We start from the raw sequence: 19,783 nt of genomic DNA, 5'->3' as shown, positions 1-19,783 counted from the left end.
TTGTGCTCCCTGTATATATAGCCTCTACCCCCAGCTGATCTCTTTTCAATTCCATGAACATGGCAAGCTCTTTTCCAATTTAGGACCTTTGTACATACCCTGTAGATCCCCCTTAACCTACCCAACTGTACCTAGACTAAGCATTCTGCAGTACCACTCCATTCCAGAGGCTTCCCATTTCAGTAGAAATAAATTTGAAAACTCTAGGTTCTGGCTGCTGCCCCTTCTGACCTCATCTCTTTCCAGCTTTACTCCAGCCACTGTGGCCATTTTTTCCTCTGTTGAACATGCCAAGCATATTCCCATCTGCAGGCCCTTGTAATTCACCTGTTCCTTCTGCTCGGAATGGTTCTTATCAGATCTTTCTGTTGCTGCCCTCTCTCATTCAGTCTCATTTAGCCTCTGGGAGAGGCCGTGCATGACGACTAGCTAGAACCGCCGCAGTCTTTTAGGCAGTATCACGTTTATCTAAGTTTATCTTTGTCATAGTATTTTTTTAATATCTAAATTCACCATATTTTAAAAAATGGGTTCATTATTGTTTCCTCCACTAGCGTGTCAGCTTTTTAAGGGTGGGGATCCCATCTGTTTGATTTGTGGTTATATAGCCACCCCCTACAACAGAGCCTGGCAGATATAGATGCTGAATAAATATTTGTTGACTGAATGACTTTTGTTTGATTGGTTTCTGTTCGTGCTTCACTTCTCACTCACCTTAAGCATCACCTCTATAGAGGGGACCTCCCTGATCATACTATCTAGATTACTACCTCCCTCCTCTTTACATCACTCTTCATCACTCCACCCTTACCTTGTTAGCAGTTATCACAGTGGGGGATTATGTATTTATTTACTCGTTTGTTCCTGTCCCCGCTGGAATGTAAGCTCTGCAACGGCAGGTGTCAGGCTTTTGACTTTTGACCCTTTCTGGGGGATGAAGATGGGCATAATGTAAACTCACAGTATGTTGGGTGTAGGAAAGTTGCATATCTGTGAGGAAATCCAGGTCTTGTTAAAATAAAACTCAATGTGAGAAATTTAACATCCTAATGTATAAAGTAAGGTGTAACTTCATTACGTTACCGAAAGCACAAAGTTATGGAATTTGGGGGCTCTGCCTTGCCGAGCAGGTTGCTATTGTCTCTGGCCTGTTCTAGTGTTGTCAGTGCCCAGACTGAAAATAACTGTCATAATAGCAGCCAGAGCACACAGCTTCCTTGACCCTGTGTGTGGGAAATAAGCTATTTTAGTTCCTAGGAATGTATCAGTCCTTTCATTATATGTCAGTGGGAAAAAATAGGATTTTACAACATTCTCTTAGCTGTGCATCTATTATTTTATGTAAGGAAAATTCTATTGCCATTGATTTATAATTTCAGAAATCTGATTATACTACATAAGCTGATAAGAAAAAAATTTTAATGGGAGAGGAAAACTGAGTGGTTTGGAAACAGGCTGAAAAACCTGTAATATGGGACATAAAAAGATAATGTGAGCATATACAATGTTTAATTACTCTTAAGATAATAAACACCTGCTGTTGCTGATTGGCATCAACCTGCTGTCTTTAGATCTGGGTGCATTTGTGTATGCAAACCTAAAAATCATTTGACCATAAATTAGCAGCTGTGGCTATTTTTAGCTTTGGGCAGAGGGTCACCAGTTAGCCTAGAGGTAGTGAGGCAGGGACTCTCTCATTTGAAATAAATTGTTGATTGCCTTAACAATGGATAGGAGCTGGTATTAGGAGGATCCAGGAAAAGGATAATTTTTTAAAAGACTTAGCAATGAGAGCATATAAAAAGAAGGAGGATGAGGGTGTAAGATGGAGGAAACAAAAATGAAAGAACAGATGGAATAGTAGGCCGTCAAGCAAGACAAGAACTCTGAACCTAGATAATGATTATCTTTTCGGAGGGGCCATTAGTATTTCGGTATCTTTTATTTTAGTATTTCATAACTAAGCACCATTATGACACAGAATTTCCTCTCTACGTGCCACTAATTTAGATTTAGCTAAGTAGTTTCTTCGCGGTGTGTTTTTTCTTGGTGGAGAATTTAGTCATAGATTTGACACTGAAGTGTGTATATAATTTGCTCATTGTGTAATGTGAGTGAATGGGGATGTGAACCATATAATACCGGGGGGGGGGGGGGGTAACAGTGCTCCAAGAATGTGAGACAGTGTTGGGGGTGGTTTTCATAGTGGAATGCTGTGGAAGATCGTCTCCCTAAATTGCTATTACTTATGACAAAAATTGAAATGCAAGTTTTCTATCCCTCCTACATTATAGCTGTTAGACATTACTGGAAGCCTGGTCCTGTATGTTCTGTCTTGGATAAGTACATTTTTAGCCTGGATTTTAGATAGGAAACTTTAACCCCTCTCTAATGGGATAGAATTATTGATTTATACTTCTTTTTGCCAATTTAGAAAAGAACTAAACTATTTCTACTGTAATAGGATAAATTTTTATTTTTTCATGAAAGCATTTATAATTACACCTGTTTTAAGGCAACTTATAACTAAATAGGTGTGATAGAAGATAAAACAAGAGTTTGGAATTGAGAAAAATGGAAGGTGTAAATATATTATCTCTAAAGGACAGTTCATTTGCTATGCTTAATTTGTAAAATTTATTTATAAACTTCTTGGTGGCCAACACACAAAAGGGGGCAGGGAGGGAGGGCTACCAACAAAAAGTTATGTTATTCTTTACAGAAATAATGTAAAGAAAGGGAAAGAACAGGTCATAACTAATACATGATAAATTTTCATAAAGCTGTTTGTAATTATTCTAATTTATTGACACAGTATTGAGGTAATGGAGATAAAAATTGTGGTCTAAGAATTTATATAAATACATAAAAACAAGTCGCGCGTGTGTGTATGTAGCCTCTTAGTAGTCTAACCTAATTTAAGGATACAACATTGAAAAATTAATAGCCTGTCTATTAGATAGTTTTTCCTGAGTGACATTTTTGAGGGCAGTTTTTTGGATAGGTATCACATTACCTCCTAACTCTGCTTTTACACACACACACCTGTTTTCAACACAGGAGACAGAATAATTTCTTTAAAACCCAGATTAAGTTAGTTATTTTCGAAAAACCCTCTAATAGCCTTCCTGTCTTGATGCTCGGAGGAGAAGCTGTGATGCTTGCCAAGGCCTGTAAGATCCCATACGATCTGCACTCCCACCCCTCACCTCTTTGATCTCCTACTGGTCTGGCTTCACTCTTTTCCAGTCCAGTCACATTGATCTTCTTTCTATTCCTCAACCACGCCTCAGGACCTTTGCACTTGTTCTTCTCCCTTCTTAGAACACTGTTGCCCCCACGAATTAATACGGCTCACTTCCTTATTCCCTTCACTTCCTCTATGCTGTTTAAAATTTCAGTTGCTTGCACCATGCCCAGCATCAGCCCCTAGTCTCTCTACTTTTTTGTCTTCTTGGCGCTTTTCACCCTCTGAAGAAGTAATTCCAGAAGTTAATACGGCAGGGCTGAGATTCTCTTAAGAAAATTAAAAAGTCCAGCCAAATTTTTAACTTGGCTAAATAAAAAAACATTTTATTTTACTTTTATACAGAAATAGGCTTCGGGCAAAGCTAGGGTTTTCCTTGTGAAGCAATTCTGATTACAGCTTAAACACAGACAACTGTTAAGAGAGCTCTGAATACCATAGACATAGAGCATCTACAGAGATGGTTTTAACTTAGGACATTTTAAAAACACAATTAAATTTGGGGTCACATATAATGACATTATTTTATCTTTGCATATTTTTATACTGTAGATTTTTTGGAGTTATCTATAACAGAGATAAGTTTTTTTAAATTAATTATAAGTTTTTACTTTCGTTATCCCTAGTACTTGTTGTGAGTGAAAAAAAAAAAAAGATCCAGGGAGGTTGAATACTTTCAAGGTCACTCAGCTGGAAGGATTGAAACCTGAGGATAAACTTGGATCTGACTCCAGACCCATGTTCTGTGTGTATTCTTGCATAATGCCTAGCACATGGTGGACCCTAAGTACATATTTGAATTGGTGGATAAATGCATAGGTGGCAGACATAGGAACATGTAAGGCATGCCACAGTTAAATGTAAGGAATATTAATGTATTGGTAGTTTCGTTATATTCCTTGCTACTCATATTTTTAGGCACGTAAGCATTATTTTTAAAAATATGTATGCTTTTAAGGGTCACGTAGCTAAATTGGAATGTCTTGATTCTAAAATTTAATAAACCTGCTAGGTAAGATTATAAAATACTGACTCGTTAACAAACATTTGAAAAAAAAAAACAAAAAAACAAACATTTGAGTGCTTATTCACCATGTAGATACCTTGGATTCTGCAGTGAACAAGACAAGTCTCTGATGGAACCTACATTTTAGAGAGCATGGGAGACAGTAAATGAATTGTTTATTGTGCTTCACAGAGAAGTAAAGTAAGGAGATGGAATAGAAAGAGACTGGATAACTATTTAAGTTGAATGTGTAGCGAAGGCTTCTGATAAGGTGATGGTTAAAATGCAAAGATGAGGTGCCAACCATATACAGGCTGTGAGCACAGCTAGTACAGAAATTCTCAGGTGAGTCCAAACTTGTGAATTTGGGGACATGAAAAAAATGTGGCTGTAGCTGTCAGGGAAAAGAGTGCCTCAAAATATGGAGGGCTGGTGAAAAGTGCAAATCCTGTACCAGTTTGTAAACTTCAGGGTAAGGATTTTGGAATTGGTTCTGGTTATAATGAATTGCCATTGGGATTTTTAGTTTGTTTTTTAAGCCTAGTCATGTTTTCCATTTGTTTACTTGTTTTGTAATGGCTTTATTGAGACATAATTTACATACCTTACAATATACTCATTTAAAGTGTACAATTAAATAGTTTTTTAGTATACTTGCAAGGTATATTCACCATCATCACAATTTTAGAACATTTTTATACTTCTAGAAAGAAACCCATACCTTTTAGCAGCTCTTCCCATCCTGCCCAAACCCTTCAGCCAGGGCAACCACTAATCTACTTTCTGTCTCCGTAGATTTTCCTGTTCTGGACGTATCATATAAGTGAAATTATATTACAATATGAAATATATACCAGAATTAATTCAAACTGTATCATCAATTTAAATGTAAAGTGTAAAACCATGAGACTTTGAGAAGAAAACACAGGAGAAAATCTTTGTGACCTAACATTAGGTATAATCTAGGTGAAGAGTAGATATAACACTAAACCACAATCCATAGAAAATTTAAAAAATTAATAATTTGGACTTTGGGCTTCCCTGGTAGCACACTGGTTAAGAATCCGTCTGCCATTGCAGGAGACACGGGTTTGATCCCTGGGTTGGGAAGATCTCACATGCTGTGGAGCAGCTAAAGCTGTGTGCCACAACTACTCTAGAGCCCGTGAGCCACAGCTAATGAGCCCACACGCTGCAACTACTGAAGCCTGTGTGCTTAGAGCCCATGTTCCCAACAAGAGAAGCCACTGCAGAGAAGCTTGCGCACTGCAACGAAGAGTAGCCCCCACTCGCCACAATTAGAGAAAGCGTGTGCAGCAACGAAGACCCAATGCAGCCAATAAATAAAAATAAATTTTTTTAAAAATTGGACATCAGCAAAATTAAAAATTTTGTGCTACCAAAGACCCTGTCAAAAGAATGAAAAAACTAGTTACAGACTTGGAGAAAATATTTCCAAATCACATACCTGACAAAGGACTTGGATGTAAAAAGGACTCTCAACAGTCAGTAGTTTAAAAAAAAAAAAGAAAAAAGGCAAACCGTCCAATTAGAAAGTAGGCAAAAGACGCAAATAGACATTTCACCAGAGAGGATACATGGGTGGCAAGTAATTACATGAAAAAAATGTATAACATCATTAGCCATAGAGAAATAGAAATTAAAACGATGGTGAGGTATCACTGCATGCCCTGTTAGAACATCTAAAATAAAATATAGTGAGGACACCAAATGCTGATGAGGCTGCAAAGAAACTGGGTCTCTCGTACATTGCTGGTGGGAATATAAAGTAGTACAGCCACTCTAGAAAAGTTTGGCAGTTTCTTATAAAGTTAAACATACACTTATCAGACTCAGCAATAACATTCCTACGTGTTCATCCCAGAGAAATGAAAACTTACAAACACACAGAAACTTGTACACAAATATTCATAGCGACTTTTGTAACAACCAAAAACTAGAAACAAACCAGATGTCCTTCCATGGGTGAGTGATTAAACAAATTGTGATAGGTACATACAATGGAATACTACCCAGCAATAAAATGAAACAGACTAGTACTACATGCAACAACTTGGATAGATCTCAAGTGCATTTATGCTGGGAAAAGTGAAAAACGACCATTTCAGAAGGTTGCATTATGAATGATTCCATTTATGTAACATTCTGGAAATGGAAAAATTATAGAAATGGAAGACATATTATTAGCCAACGTGTAGCGGCTCTAAGGGGTTGAGGTGTGAGTGATGCAACAGTTTTCTGCCTTCTTTGTGGTAGTGACTACGCAAATCTATGTGATAAAATTGCAGAGAATGATACATGTGCTGTGCACACAAGTACATATAAAAAGTGAACTCTGAATAAGGTCTACAGATTGTACCAATGTCAATTTCCTGGTTTTGCTTTTGTGCTATGATGTAAGACGTTACCATTGGAGAAAGCTGGGTGAAAGGCACACAGGACTTCTTTGTACTGTTTTTGAAATTTCCTGTGAGGCTATAGTTATTATAAAACAAAAGTTTTTTTTTTTTAAAGTTTGCTGGGAAGGGAAACAGAGAAATACAGTGTTAGTTGGAGGGATGTGGGGCTGGGAGTGGGGTTTTTTGTTTGAATTCTGCGTTTTTAAGAAAAGATAGGAGAGACTTAAACATCTATATATGCTAATTGTAATGATCCATAAAAAGGAGAAATTGGTGATGCAAATGAGCGGGAAATTACAGGAACAAAATACCTTAAATCTTTGGCATTGAAAAATACTAATATTTACATATTTCTGTCTTGTTATTTATTAATGAGGTTATCTTCACAACTTTTTGTAAATGATTCTAAAGATAAATGTGGCTATACTATGGTGTAGTCCTTTAATGTTCTAAAAATTCCGCACACTTTTGTATTATATTATGAAACTAAATCACCAAATAAATGGAATTATAAGAGTTTTTATCACACTTGCTGGTATTCATTTTTTCAAGAATTTTGTGTCACTTTGTACTGTTTTTCCTTTCGGATTTCATCCAGTATTGGTAGGTTGTTAATTTCCTTAGACTAAGTAGTATTTACATACGTACATATATATTTATGAATAACCTTAATTGTTTACTATTCAAGAAGTAAGTGAGTGGTAGTTCTGTTGTGCTTTGTGTCATATAGTGGATTTTAATCTCTATTTTACCAAACTATTCTACTGTTTTGCCCTTTATCTAGAACGTAGTAATATCAAAATGCTCAGTACAAATTATTGGCTGTTTATTTCAGGGATACAGCAGGCCAGGAGCGATTTCACACCATCACAACCTCCTACTACAGAGGAGCAATGGGTATCATGCTAGTATATGACATCACCAATGGTAAAAGTTTTGAAAACATCAGCAAATGGCTTAGAAACATAGATGAGGTAAGACCTAGAAATTGCATAAACCCTACCTACACAAACATGCATTTGTGTGCTTGGTTAAGAAGATTAAGTATTCCATTTGATCTTTAGGGTATAGTGATTGCTGTCATTATTATTGAGTATTTCTACTTGTGATATGGTAATGTTATTTTTCGCCTACCTTTTTCTTAAAATTTTGGGCAGATCTGTTTTGAACCCCATCCAAAGCAATTACCAGATTACTCAAAAAGTCTATACAGCCATCTTATAAAACGGCTCCAAATAGAAGCTAGCAGTGGTTTTACACACCTCTCTAAATGAGTGAATTCTTTCTTGGTGAATTTTTATTGAATGCATGAATTACATTTTCAGTAGTAATTTTTAAAATGTATTTTTGGGAATTCCCTAGCAGTCCAAGGTTTAGGACTAGGCACTTTTCACTGCCATGGCCCAGATTCAGTCCCTGGTTGGGAAACGAAGATCCCGCAAGCCATTTGGCATGGCCATAAATAAAGTGAATAAGTAAAATGTATTTTTAAGTTATGGAAGTACCGTGTTGCTTCTAGACATTTTGAAAGATCCAGAGTACTAATACGATAAAAACCTTTTTGAGATTGTTTTGGCTATTCAGGGTCCCTTGAAAATCCACATGAATTTTAGGGATGGATTTTTTTGTTTGTGCAAAAGATGTCATTAGGACTTCAAAGGAGCAAAATTTGTTTTTAACTGATTTTTCTGCGTGGATTCCCCTAGCAATGTGACTTTTTGAGACTTTAAGGGCTCTGTAGAATTTTTAATTAAGGCTTCTTACAGGATAATATATATTACCTAGAATCACAATCCAACTTGGATTTAGATTATGTGTAAGAAATTCCAGTTTCAGATCTCTTGTCCTCTCATGTCGAGAATGTTTCTAGAAACTAGACAGCCTCCTTTAGGGGGAAAATATTTGACCAGGGATATGTCTTAGGAATTGTATTTATTTTTTTAGGTAATTTAAGAATTTGTGTAGGCTTTTAGCATGTGGTTTCAAGGTAACTGCTTTAAAACTTTCAGACAATAGAAATTACACCATAAATTGAGAAAAATAGTCATTTTTATTAAGCCATAATTCACGGTAATGTGTAGATTAAACTTTTATTTCATTTTAGCATGCCAATGAAGATGTGGAAAGAATGTTACTAGGAAACAAGTGTGATATGGACGATAAAAGAGTTGTACCTAAAGCAAAAGGAGAACAGGTAAAAAGCTCTGAATGAGACTAAATGCTGCCCTTTCTTTGTGAAGATGATGTTGCATTTGATTGTTTTTACAGTGGTGGTAATGGAGTGCGCTGCACTATTCACATCCTTTTAAAAATGTTGTTGTAAATGATAGTTTATCATCTCAGTGAATTTTTTTGTTTGTATTTTAAGGAGCTTAACCATTTGAGTCTTGAGCCATTGAAATAATCTGTTCATTTTAGATAACCTAGTTGAGAATAACCTTTAGAATAATATTACTGTTTCCTTTAGGATGGTAAAGTCATCAGTTGGTAACCTATACGTGATAATTTTGTGATGATATTTTGCTTCTATTTTAGATTGCAAGAGAGCATGGTATTAGATTTTTTGAGACTAGTGCAAAAGCAAATATAAACATCGAAAAGGCGTTCCTCACATTAGCTGAAGATATCCTTCGAAAGGTAAGTTTCTTTTCTTTTCTTTCTTTCTTTCTTTTTTTTTTACTGCTAAGGTGCCTGGTGTCATAGTTGAACATTTCATGTTTTCTAAAGTATCAGATTTACATACAGAAATTGGTTTTGGATAGTATTGTTTCTAAACATTTACCCATCACCAATATCTTAATCCTCCAAAGTGAAGAAGGGAACTGGAAGGAACAGAGAGCCATCTAGAAATCTCTAGGCTCTCTAGTCAGTGGTAACAGTTAGTATTGTGAGCTCCACTCCTTAGTCTCTAGTTCCCAGTTTTATACTCCTTTTTCCAACTTGTTGTCTGGTTCATGGTGTTGTGGCTCTTCTATTTCATTTCTCTTATATATGCTTTGTATTCCCATAGATAATTTCTAAAAATTTAAGGTAAGAGGTGAATCCATGCTGTAGTTATTGCTTACAGAATCACTATCCTGATATCTGTCATGTATATTGAGTAATAAAAAGCAAGTTAGGATAATATGTATAGTATAATCTTTTAAAAATTATATATGATACCAGAAACACGTGTACACATGTGCACGTGCACACACACATTTGGTTATGTTTAGCAATAAGGATCTGGAAGGATATACACCAGACTCTTAAGTAGTGAGTATTCTGGTGTGATGGTGGGAAGGCAAAGGGGATACAGGACAGAATCACTTTACCTTATGTACAGTTTTGTTTTGAAATTTTAACTTGCTTCTTCCTAAAGTTATAAAAACAATTAAAATTTTAAAAATATTTTTACACAACTGGATGTAAGTAAAAACGCATTAGAATTCCTTGAGGTAATATGTTTTTATTTTAAAATATTCTTATAAGAAATAAAAATAAAATAGAAAAATACTAAGTAGACTATGAAAAAAATTTGTATTTTTAATTAAAAGGAGTAACAGGAACAGAAAAATACTGTTTTTAATGGGTGGAAAGTACTTTGTATTTCTGAGATTGGTGGGTTATAGTGAAAAATTATTTCAGTTCTCATAGGAATTATCACAAAAATTACTGAAATACCCTTGTTCTCTGTGGTTTTTTTCCCCCTTTCTGGAAATTTGGCCTTCTCCGTTGTTTCTGACTTCTTTCCATACTGTATCTCTTGATCTTCTCCCCAGTCTTGGCACTAGAAAAAAATAGTGCTATATAGTCGTGTAATTCATGTGTCAGAGAGGTAGATCCTCCTTATCATGTTAAAGGTTAAAAGTATGGCCACACCAATAAAGACAGACCTCAGTCTGGAGTCTCCCTATGTGGGCAGGCCCGATTGTGAGGTAACATTGTTTCCCCCATACACAGACATAAACTTTTCAGTGTGATAAAGTTATGAGTTAAAACATCAAATGTAAATTTGCTTTACTTCAAAAGATGAAAAATACAGTAGTGATTCCTGACTAGCAACCTTCTGTGCAGTGCTTTCTCTCCGGAGTTGATAAGAGAAAAAAGAATTTTAGATTGAAAGTAGTTTAAGACATTTTAAACTTAATTATTTGAATAATTCATTCCCATGATTCAGACACTTAAAAGAGAAAACATATAGAGAAGTTTCTCGCTACATTCCCCCAAGTCCTCATTCCTCCTGCATGGCTAACCAATGTAATTAACTTCTTAGTTACTAATATATGAGTAAATATGAATATATATACATTTTATTCCCACCTCTCCCCCTTGCCCCCCCACTCCGTTTTTTAAAAAAACAGGTAAGGCAACATGCTCTGTGCTATTTGGCACTTAATATAAGTAAAATAGTTCCATTTAAAAATAATTGAATCCTGCTCCTTTGAGTGGTATATTATAATGAAACCGGTTTCCCAATGAGGAACATTTAGGTGATTTTCAGCCTCATGATCTCATAAATTATGTTGTAGTGAATAATCTTGCATTTAAATTATTTTACACATGTGCAGGTGTATTTGAAGGACAGATTCCCAGAAGTGGCCAAACTTATACATGCCTGCCGCTTTCCGCCTGGGGGCTGTGCCCTTTTATTCTCCTGCCAGCAGTACATGAGAATGTCTGTCTACTCACACGCGTGGTCCACACAGGCTTTCAGATGTTTTCAGTTGTTTTCCAGCCTGACAGGTGGAAGATGTAGATTTAATTTGCAGCTCTCTCAGGAGTAAGATGAGCATATTTTAAAGATCTGTTTAAGAGGCACCTTTGTATTTCCTTTTCTATAAACTTTTTTGTTTATTCTCTTGCCCACTTTTGCTATTTAGTTGCTTAGCCCCCCCCCCCCTTTTTTTGAGAGTCTGTTTCAGGGGTCTGTGTTAAAAAAGAACAGGCTGTGAGTGATACGCTAACTGAATAAATATAGTGACCTCCCTGGCTGTAAGCACCCATATATCTTCAGCTGACCCACACACCCAGGGGTCCCAGAGAAAGATTATTTCCTATGCAACTTTTCTTGCTGTGGCTCAATGCTGAGCTGCCTATTTCTCTTCTGCACATTTTCACAAAGATCTTTTTAATGCAAAACTTGCAGCTTTAACAGTGAAAAGAAGAATCCCATAAGGCAATGAGAGTAGGAGGTGAACTCAAAGTGCAAGTAGAAATTTTACCTCAGTATGGAGTTCAGCAGGCCTCTTTCAGGCTATGTGAGTTTTTAAAATTATTTTAATATTTTCCCCTTGAGCTACGTTAACTTTATATTTATTCCATGTGAGAATAAGTTCCCACTTATATCCTTATTCTTAATGAACACTGTTACACACACATCATGGATAAATCACACCGGATAAATTACACAGACTGATACTGAGTGAAAGGAAAAAGAAATCAGATAGAAAAGAATACATAAAATATGGTTCCGTGTATATGAAGTTCAAGAACAGAAAAAAATAATCTATGGTGATAGAAATCAGAGTATTGATTACCTTTTAGGAGGGTAGGCCTGATTGGAAAGGGGAGCCTTCTAGAGGCATATTATTTTCTGTATTTTTGTCTGGTGGTTTCACAGCATATATTAAAAATCCATCAAGCACAGTTAATATTTATATACTTTACTGTAGGTATGCTATCCCTAAAATCAATTCCACATTCATACATGTAATATAGGCTGTCCACTTAAAAGAGCATATGCTTCTGATTGTACAAGTAATATTTGGGATGTTGGGGAAATACAGGATTATACAAAAAGGAAAATAAAATCATTCATAAACCCACCACCTAAGGGTTACTGCTGTTAACATTTTGGTGTCTCTTATTTTGATTTTTTTTCTGTGTCCATTTTTAACATGAATTATACAACTTCGCATTCTTCCCCACCCTGTTTCCTCTGCTTAATGTTAGTATATCATAGTTAAAGTTACCTTTTTAAAGCAACGCTGTGGTGATACAAGCTCTAGTCTCAAAAGGCAAGCAAAATTAAACAGAAAAGGACTGTTATACTTCTCCGGAGTTAGACATGATCCAACATTGGTTTTATACATATGCTTGATGATGCTTTTTAAATACTAAGTACTCAGGGGTCGGGGCTAGGAGATAACATAGCTCTCTTCACAAGAGTTAGGGCAGAGAATATTTCAGAAGTTCTACAAAGGGAAGCCAGGAGGCCTAGACATTTCACAACATGAAAGAAAAAGGCAAAATGAAGATCAAAAACAAAACTTCTTTTTCTTTACTTTGCATGGGGGAGAAAACCTGTCTCATGTGACTGTAATTGCATTTTGTTACATAAATTAACATTTATGAGAATATTTCTGTTGAATCTTGACCTTGTGTGTTTGTTCCAGACCCCTGTAAAAGAGCCCAACAGTGAAAACGTAGATATCAGCAGTGGAGGAGGCGTGACAGGCTGGAAGAGCAAATGTTGCTGAGCGCTTTCCTGTTCCATCAGTTGCCATCCACCACCCTGTTTTTCTCTTCTTGCTGCAAAATAAACCACTCTGTCCATTTTTAACTCTTAAACAGATATTTTTGTTCCTCATCTTAACTCTCTAGTCCACCTGTTTTATTTGTTCTTTCATCTGTGACTGCTTGCTGACTTTATAATTTTCTTCAAACAAAAAAATGTATAGAAAAATCATGTCTGTGAGTTCATTTTTAAATGTACTTGCTCAGCTCACCACTGCATTTCAGTTGTATTATAGTCCAGTTCTTATCAACATTAAAACCTATAGCAATCATTTCAACTCTATTCTGCAAATTGTATAAGAATAAAAGTTAGAATTAACAATTTTATTTTGTACAACAGTGGAATTTTCTGTCATGGATAATGTGCTTGAGTCCCTATAATCTATAGACATGTGATAGCAAAAGAAACAAAAGCCAGGAAAACACTCATTTTCGCCTTGAATATGTAAATGGGGTTAATTTTGTCCTGTGCCTTATGTGGAAAGGAACTTCTTTGGTTTTTCCTTTTTTTGTTTTGGTGGAAGCATGTGCAGGAGACATATCATCGATACATAAAGCATTAAAATGTTTGTGGTTTGCTTGGCTGTAATTTTCAAAGTAGTTAATTGAGGATAAAGGATAATGCAGAAATGATAGCTTTGGTTTGCTGAGTCTCATTTTAAGTGGCCTTGATATTTAAAACTACTCCTGCCACCAGTTCTTTTCCTTGGCCACTTTTTCCTTGTGTCTCTTCCTGCATGCTGCTTTATTTGCTTCTCCCCCACCACCCTGTGTGGTATGAGTTATTTAAAAATGAAAGGGGTAAACTAGTAGGTTTGTCGAGTTTAACATAAAGCACTGATTTAACTTGCTAAGTAAACTGAAAGATAAATTCTAACTGCCTATTATCAAATGTCAGTTAACCTATGTCCTTCCCCTCATTTTCTCCCTCCCCTAAAGCTTCTGTCCCGGATTCCTTCATTTGCTGTTCTACTTCATGTTCCTCTTCTCTTTCCCTCTTTGTTCCCTTCCTATCTCTCCATTGAGTTTATGAAATGAAAGCGTTAATTGCATGCACTAGTGTTTGGAGGGTGTCGTGGTTTGTCTTTCTAATTAGGTATATAGCCTGTTCACTTTCCTAGAATAAATCTCTTAACCTAAATTTGAATAGTCTCCATTTTGGCAACTCCTCTAGCAGTTTGGTAGCCCAGTCAAGGTTGTTTAAAAAAGGTGGGAAGGGGGAGTGAAATTTATTAACATGTTTGCCAAATATATTGAGATTTGGCCTTTGAAGAACACTTTTTCAGTGTTAAGTTGTCTTTACCTTAAGATTTAGAAGTACTTTAGAATCTTATTTTAAGTCCTGTCTTCACATCCCTGTGGAAAACTTGTATTGCCATGGATTTGGAAAAAGGACAACAAAGGTTTTTCATGTAAAGATAAGATACTCTAGCTCTCTCTCGCCATGTCATTTTTTTTCACTTCATTTTCCTAGTTTTGCTTCATTGCTTACCATTAGGTTAGGGTAAGTTAAGTTTGCTATGCTGCTAGCATCCTAAGATGATACCTTTGTTGAAATAATTGTGAATAGCATGATTCATTTCTAGCAGAGGCTGAGTTTAGGACAGCAGCTTCCATTGAAAAGTCTTTCTGTGTCGTGGATTGCATTTTAATGACCTCTTGGCTCACATAAACAACATAGGGACGTATCTGCTGTGAACATCCATGAATTTTCAGATAGTGCCCTAAAAGCAATTTTATATGCCTCACTGATGGTTGTCATTAGGTTTTCCCCTCACTTGACTTCATCATCGTTTACTACTAGTAAAAGCAGCATTGCCAAGTAATCCTTAATTTTCCACTAAAAGTAATAATGAAATGATGTTAAGCTTCTCAAAAAGTTTTAGGTTAAACCTGCTGTTAGATTAATTTTAATGTGTTTGTTGCTTTCCTTTATCTGGAATGTGGCAGTAGCTTTTTTGTTTTTAACCCTCTTTAATCCTTATTCAGTTCAGTGACTTAAGGTTTGAGAGCTAAACACTGGGATTTTTGGGTAACAGACTGACAGTTTTGTTTGCATAATTATAATCGGCATTGTACATAGAAAGGAAATGGCTACCTTTTGTTAAATCTGCACTTTCTAAATATCAAAAAAAGGGAAATGGAGTATAAATCAATTTTTGTATAACCTGTTTGAAACATGAGTTTTATTTGCTTAATAATAGGGCTTTGCCCCCTTTTCTGTAAGTCTTTTGGGATCCTGTGTAGAAGCTGTTCTCATTAAACACCAAACAGTTAAGTCCATTCTCTGGTACTAGCTACAAATTCGGTTTCATATTCTACTTAACAATTTAAATAAACTGAAATATTTCTAGATGGTCTACTTCTGTTCATATAAAAACAAAACTTGATTTCCAACTGCGTGGCTTGGTTTTCATTTATTTATGGAGTTTAAGATGGAGGATTCCTTCTGAAAATAGTGAAAAATAGCAAACTAGATATTTGAGGAGCAGAAATAGAAGGGGAATAACTTTTTCAACTAGGGATAGCTGGGAAGGCAATTTCGAGAGCTACCATTGGAAGAAACTGCATTTTAAAAGCAGAATCATCCTGGCATCGAGAGAGAGCACAACCCTAGTCACTCCCCAGCTAACACTGCTAGAATGTGCCAAAGGCCAACTGCAGCTGAAGTCAGCTGGTTGCCCAGGGGTAGCAGGGTAAGCCTGCCATGCTGCAGGATGAATCCTTGTTTTAGCAGTGACTGTCCTCTTTATCCGAAAAATGTAAAGTGTTTCCTGCTTTTTTTGTGAACCATAAGAAACAACGTTGGATTTTTTTATATGTAGTATTGATGAAAGAAATGTTAATGCTGTATTAAGGCCTTATTGGTCAATAAATAAAGATAAATATTTGTTGCCAAGATCATCTCTGCTGGAAGGATATGTAGAGGTTTTCTCATACTGCAGCTTTTATAAGGATCACCTAGAGTGCTTTCCTGGTCACTTCCCATCAACGTAGAATTTTGTGTCTAGGGTGGGGCCTATAATTTCTGCCTTTGAGATTGGTATAGGAAAACAGACCACGGCCTCTGCCCTTACATGTATGATCTAGTTCAGAAAGCAAAAGGAATTAGTAATCAGGTAAACATACACAACAGCCAAGTAGTTGTGATCCAGATTTTAAGTGCTGTATTAATAGAAGAGCAGGTTCCATTGGTGAGAGAATAGTTGGGGTGGTCTTTGAGGGAGGAGGGACATGAATTGGTTCTTAGATATGTGGATTGAATGGCTAGGGCTAGGGCGAGAGTAAGAAGGGAGCTCGAGCAAATTAGAAACAAGCTTTGCTTGTGTGGGAAACTGAAAGTCCAGCTGGACAATGTGATAGGTGATGGGGAGTCCTGGTGAGCCCTGCAGAGTGGTGAGAGAAGTGTGTTTGAGGAAAGCACATCTAGGTGGGCTGGAAGAGGAGAAACAAGGGTTCTAGAAATCAGAAGGTTGCTGATTTGAGATTTGAATAAGACCTGACTAAAGTGACAGCAGAGGGCAGGCTTAATGTACAGGGGAATATACGGAGAAAGGATATTTCTTGCCTGCTAGGAAGCGGGCTAGGTACTTGTGGCACTGTTATATGTTCTTCGGGTTATGTCATCAACACCCTGGTGAAGTAGTACCTTTTTTTTTTTCTTTTAACAAAATAAAGTGTCTCAGATTAAGTAATTTGCTTACGGTTGCACTGCCATTTAGTGCTGGAGTTGGATTTTGAAACCAAGCCAGTGCTCAGTCTATTTTCACCTTCACTGTATCACAGTTTCTCAGGATAAGGTCCTAAGGTTTGGTTATACTTATCATTATGGGGGTAATAAACACGTGTCAGAGCCAACAGAAAGCTAGAATGCCAGCGTGTAGCCTTACCTTACCGAGTTAATGTAGCCATTTAGCCTAACCTTGGTACCTTGAACAAAGAACAAAGAACGATGCCCTTGAAAAGTACTTAGCTCAGATTACTGCTTTTTCTCTTGAAACCTATATTACCCCTTACCATCTTGTTAATTTTGTTTTCCTCCTACTTCAAACCATCTCTTGGCTGGAAGTAAACAATGATGCATTTGCTTTTCATAATTTTCTTAACTTGGCTTTCTGAGGCTGTGTTCTTTGAGGGGGGCTTTTGTTACTTATTAATGGCCACAGCAGTGAATAATAGTAGTGAAGTAAGCCAAAATATAGGGGAAGGGGGAGAAGGCAGCTGGGTATATAGTTCATGCCAACTTCCTAGGTGGATTTGGGATCAGTATCACTCCCTAAGATTAAGAGCCATGTAGGGAATATAAGTGCTTCCAGTGAGAGTGTTTTGCTGGGACATTGAATTTAGATCTGAAACTTCCAGCACCAAAATAAAAAGAGGTGGTGTGTTCCTGTTGCATCTGGTCAAAGGGAGAATAACAGTTGCTAAGGAAAGAAAATCTAACAAAATTCAGGAACTTCTGACATTAATTGTCATTGAACTACAAAGTGAAAATGTCTCCACTGCAAGTTCAGAGACATCCAGATATCCTTTATATGTCTTCTGAGCAAGAACACAATACTTCCTATGCTGAGGACATGCCAAAAAAAAGAAAGAAAAAATCAAACTTCAGTCTGATTGAGCTTATCTAGATCCAGCTACCAATTTTATAGGAAATCTGAGGACAGAGGACTATATTTAACTACATCGATCAACAAAGTTCAGACTGGTAAATTTTACAGGTTAATTGATGCAATCTCTTCAACAATTAAATTTCAAAGGAGAGAGAGATTGTAAATTAACAAAAGATGGAAAGGGGGAAAAAAGCAGGCAAAACTAAACCATAATGTGTTTAGGGAAGTACAGAAATATACTAAAGAATATTAAGAAAACGATTAAAAGTCAGGTAGGGGTATACTTAGGGAGGGAGGAGTTATAAACTGCAAGAGCACACAGGGTTTTGGGGACAGCAAAATCCTATCTCATGGCATGGATGTTGTTTACAAGGGTGTTTACCTTATAGCAATACATTAATCTACACATTTGTCTTTTGTGGGTTTTAGAATTTGTATTATATTTAACCATGAAGGGTACTGTGTGTGTGTATTTTTTTATTTTTTGAAATCTAAGAGTAGATTTTTTTTAATTTTATTTTTATTGGGTATAGTTGATTTACAGTGTATTAGTTTTAGATTCTTTTCCCATATAGGCCATTACAGAGTATTGAGTAGGGTTCCCTGTGCTGTACAGTAGGTCCTTATTATCTATTTTATATAAAGTAGTGTGTATATGTCAATCCCAATCTTGTGTGTGTTTAAAATGATAATCACAATCTTCAGGACCATAGCACCAGTTTGAGAAGCTGTGTAGCCAAGACCAATGCTCAAAATCAAGCTTAGCAGAATTGGTCTGCTGAGGCGCTACAGTCCCTACTGCCAAGCACCATGCCCCAAGAATTGTCACTGGAACAGTATAGCTGCCACCAATGCAAAATCTCTGCTAAGTCAATATGGCTCAGCCTCCATTTCTTTATTTCAGTAGCTTTTGCTGCAAAGTCTGGATTGGTTGGTGGAGCCCAAATTCCAGGGAAGTGGGGGAAAGGGAATATCTCATGTCTCTAGCTTCAAAAGTGGGGGTGGGTTCTGAGATGGGGGGTTCAGGTGCTGGGTGGACAAAAAGAATAATATATGTCCCCTGTGTCAGTGATGCTCAAACTTTACTGCACATTAGAATATCTGGGAAGTGCTTTTAAAAATACCAATGCCAAGGTTGTATCCCAGGCCAATTAACAAACACACTGGGTGAGACAGTGCTAGTGTTTGTTTTGTTTGGCTTCCTGTGTGATGGCCATGTGCAACCAAGCTCATGAACTGGTGTCTACACCCTTACTATTCAAAGTGTGGTCTTCGGGTCAGCCATATTGGAATCATCTGGGCGCTTGTTAGAAATGCAGCATCTCAGTGCTAGGCACACACACACACCGCCACGCACCCCCACACTGGCTGTACTGAGTTAGACTACCTTGAAATAACAGCCCTAGGTGATGTGTCTTATTCCATTTTGAGAAGGGCTGATCTACACTGTTCTTCCAAGGCCAGCCCAAGTCCCACCAGTAAGGATACTCCCTACTCCTGAGCAGGGAAGTGTGACCTCACGCTTCTCCATTCTGTAGCTCTTTTAAGCTACATTTCCACTGGGCATGCATTGCAGACTTCCTTGGTTGCGGTTAATTGTCTTCTGTTGGCTCATCTCCTTACCAGACTGTAAGCTTGGGTGGGCAAGGACCCTGTCTCATCTCCTTTGCGTCTTCACAGTACTTAGTGCACTGCTGCCCATTTGTGGGAGCTCAGGACATGTGGTCAGTGAACCAGTGATTTCCTTCTGCATCCTTCTCTCTGCACTGGTCTCCTTGTTCCCACCCCTATTTTCATGCATACACATTTGTATTCCAATTTAAAGGCAACTTCAAATATAACTTTAAAAGAACTTTAAAATTCAAGCCCAGTCTATTCCTACAACTACCTCCAGATACAAGATAAGGGAATCAACGGTCCCCAAACTTCTTGGCACCAGGGACTGGTTTCGTGGAAGATAATTTTTCCATGGACCGGGGGGTGGGTGGGGGAGATGGTT

The 19,783-nt window shown here is 37.0% G+C and overlaps 1 protein-coding gene across 1 annotated transcript in view; it reads left to right on the top strand.

Annotated features, from left to right (window-relative positions):
- The window catches only part of RAB10 (RAB10, member RAS oncogene family), a 66,293-nt gene extending 50,769 nt beyond the window's left edge, over window positions 1-15,524 (top strand). Inside the window, exons 3-6 of the mRNA XM_057741455.1 lie at window positions 7,509-7,647; window positions 8,778-8,867; window positions 9,209-9,310; window positions 13,051-15,524. Coding sequence (XP_057597438.1) covers window positions 7,509-7,647; window positions 8,778-8,867; window positions 9,209-9,310; window positions 13,051-13,134 — 415 coding nt within the window. The 3' untranslated portion in view covers window positions 13,135-15,524. The remainder of the gene's footprint in view (window positions 1-7,508; window positions 7,648-8,777; window positions 8,868-9,208; window positions 9,311-13,050) is intronic.
- Window positions 15,525-19,783: the final 4,259 nt, after the last annotated feature.

This window comes from Hippopotamus amphibius, chromosome 7 (assembly GCF_030028045.1).
Source record: "Hippopotamus amphibius kiboko isolate mHipAmp2 chromosome 7, mHipAmp2.hap2, whole genome shotgun sequence".
Taxonomy (NCBI): Eukaryota; Metazoa; Chordata; class Mammalia; order Artiodactyla; family Hippopotamidae; genus Hippopotamus; species Hippopotamus amphibius.
Note: the sequence above shows the minus strand (reverse complement) of the source record. Positions and strands in the feature narration are given on the sequence as shown.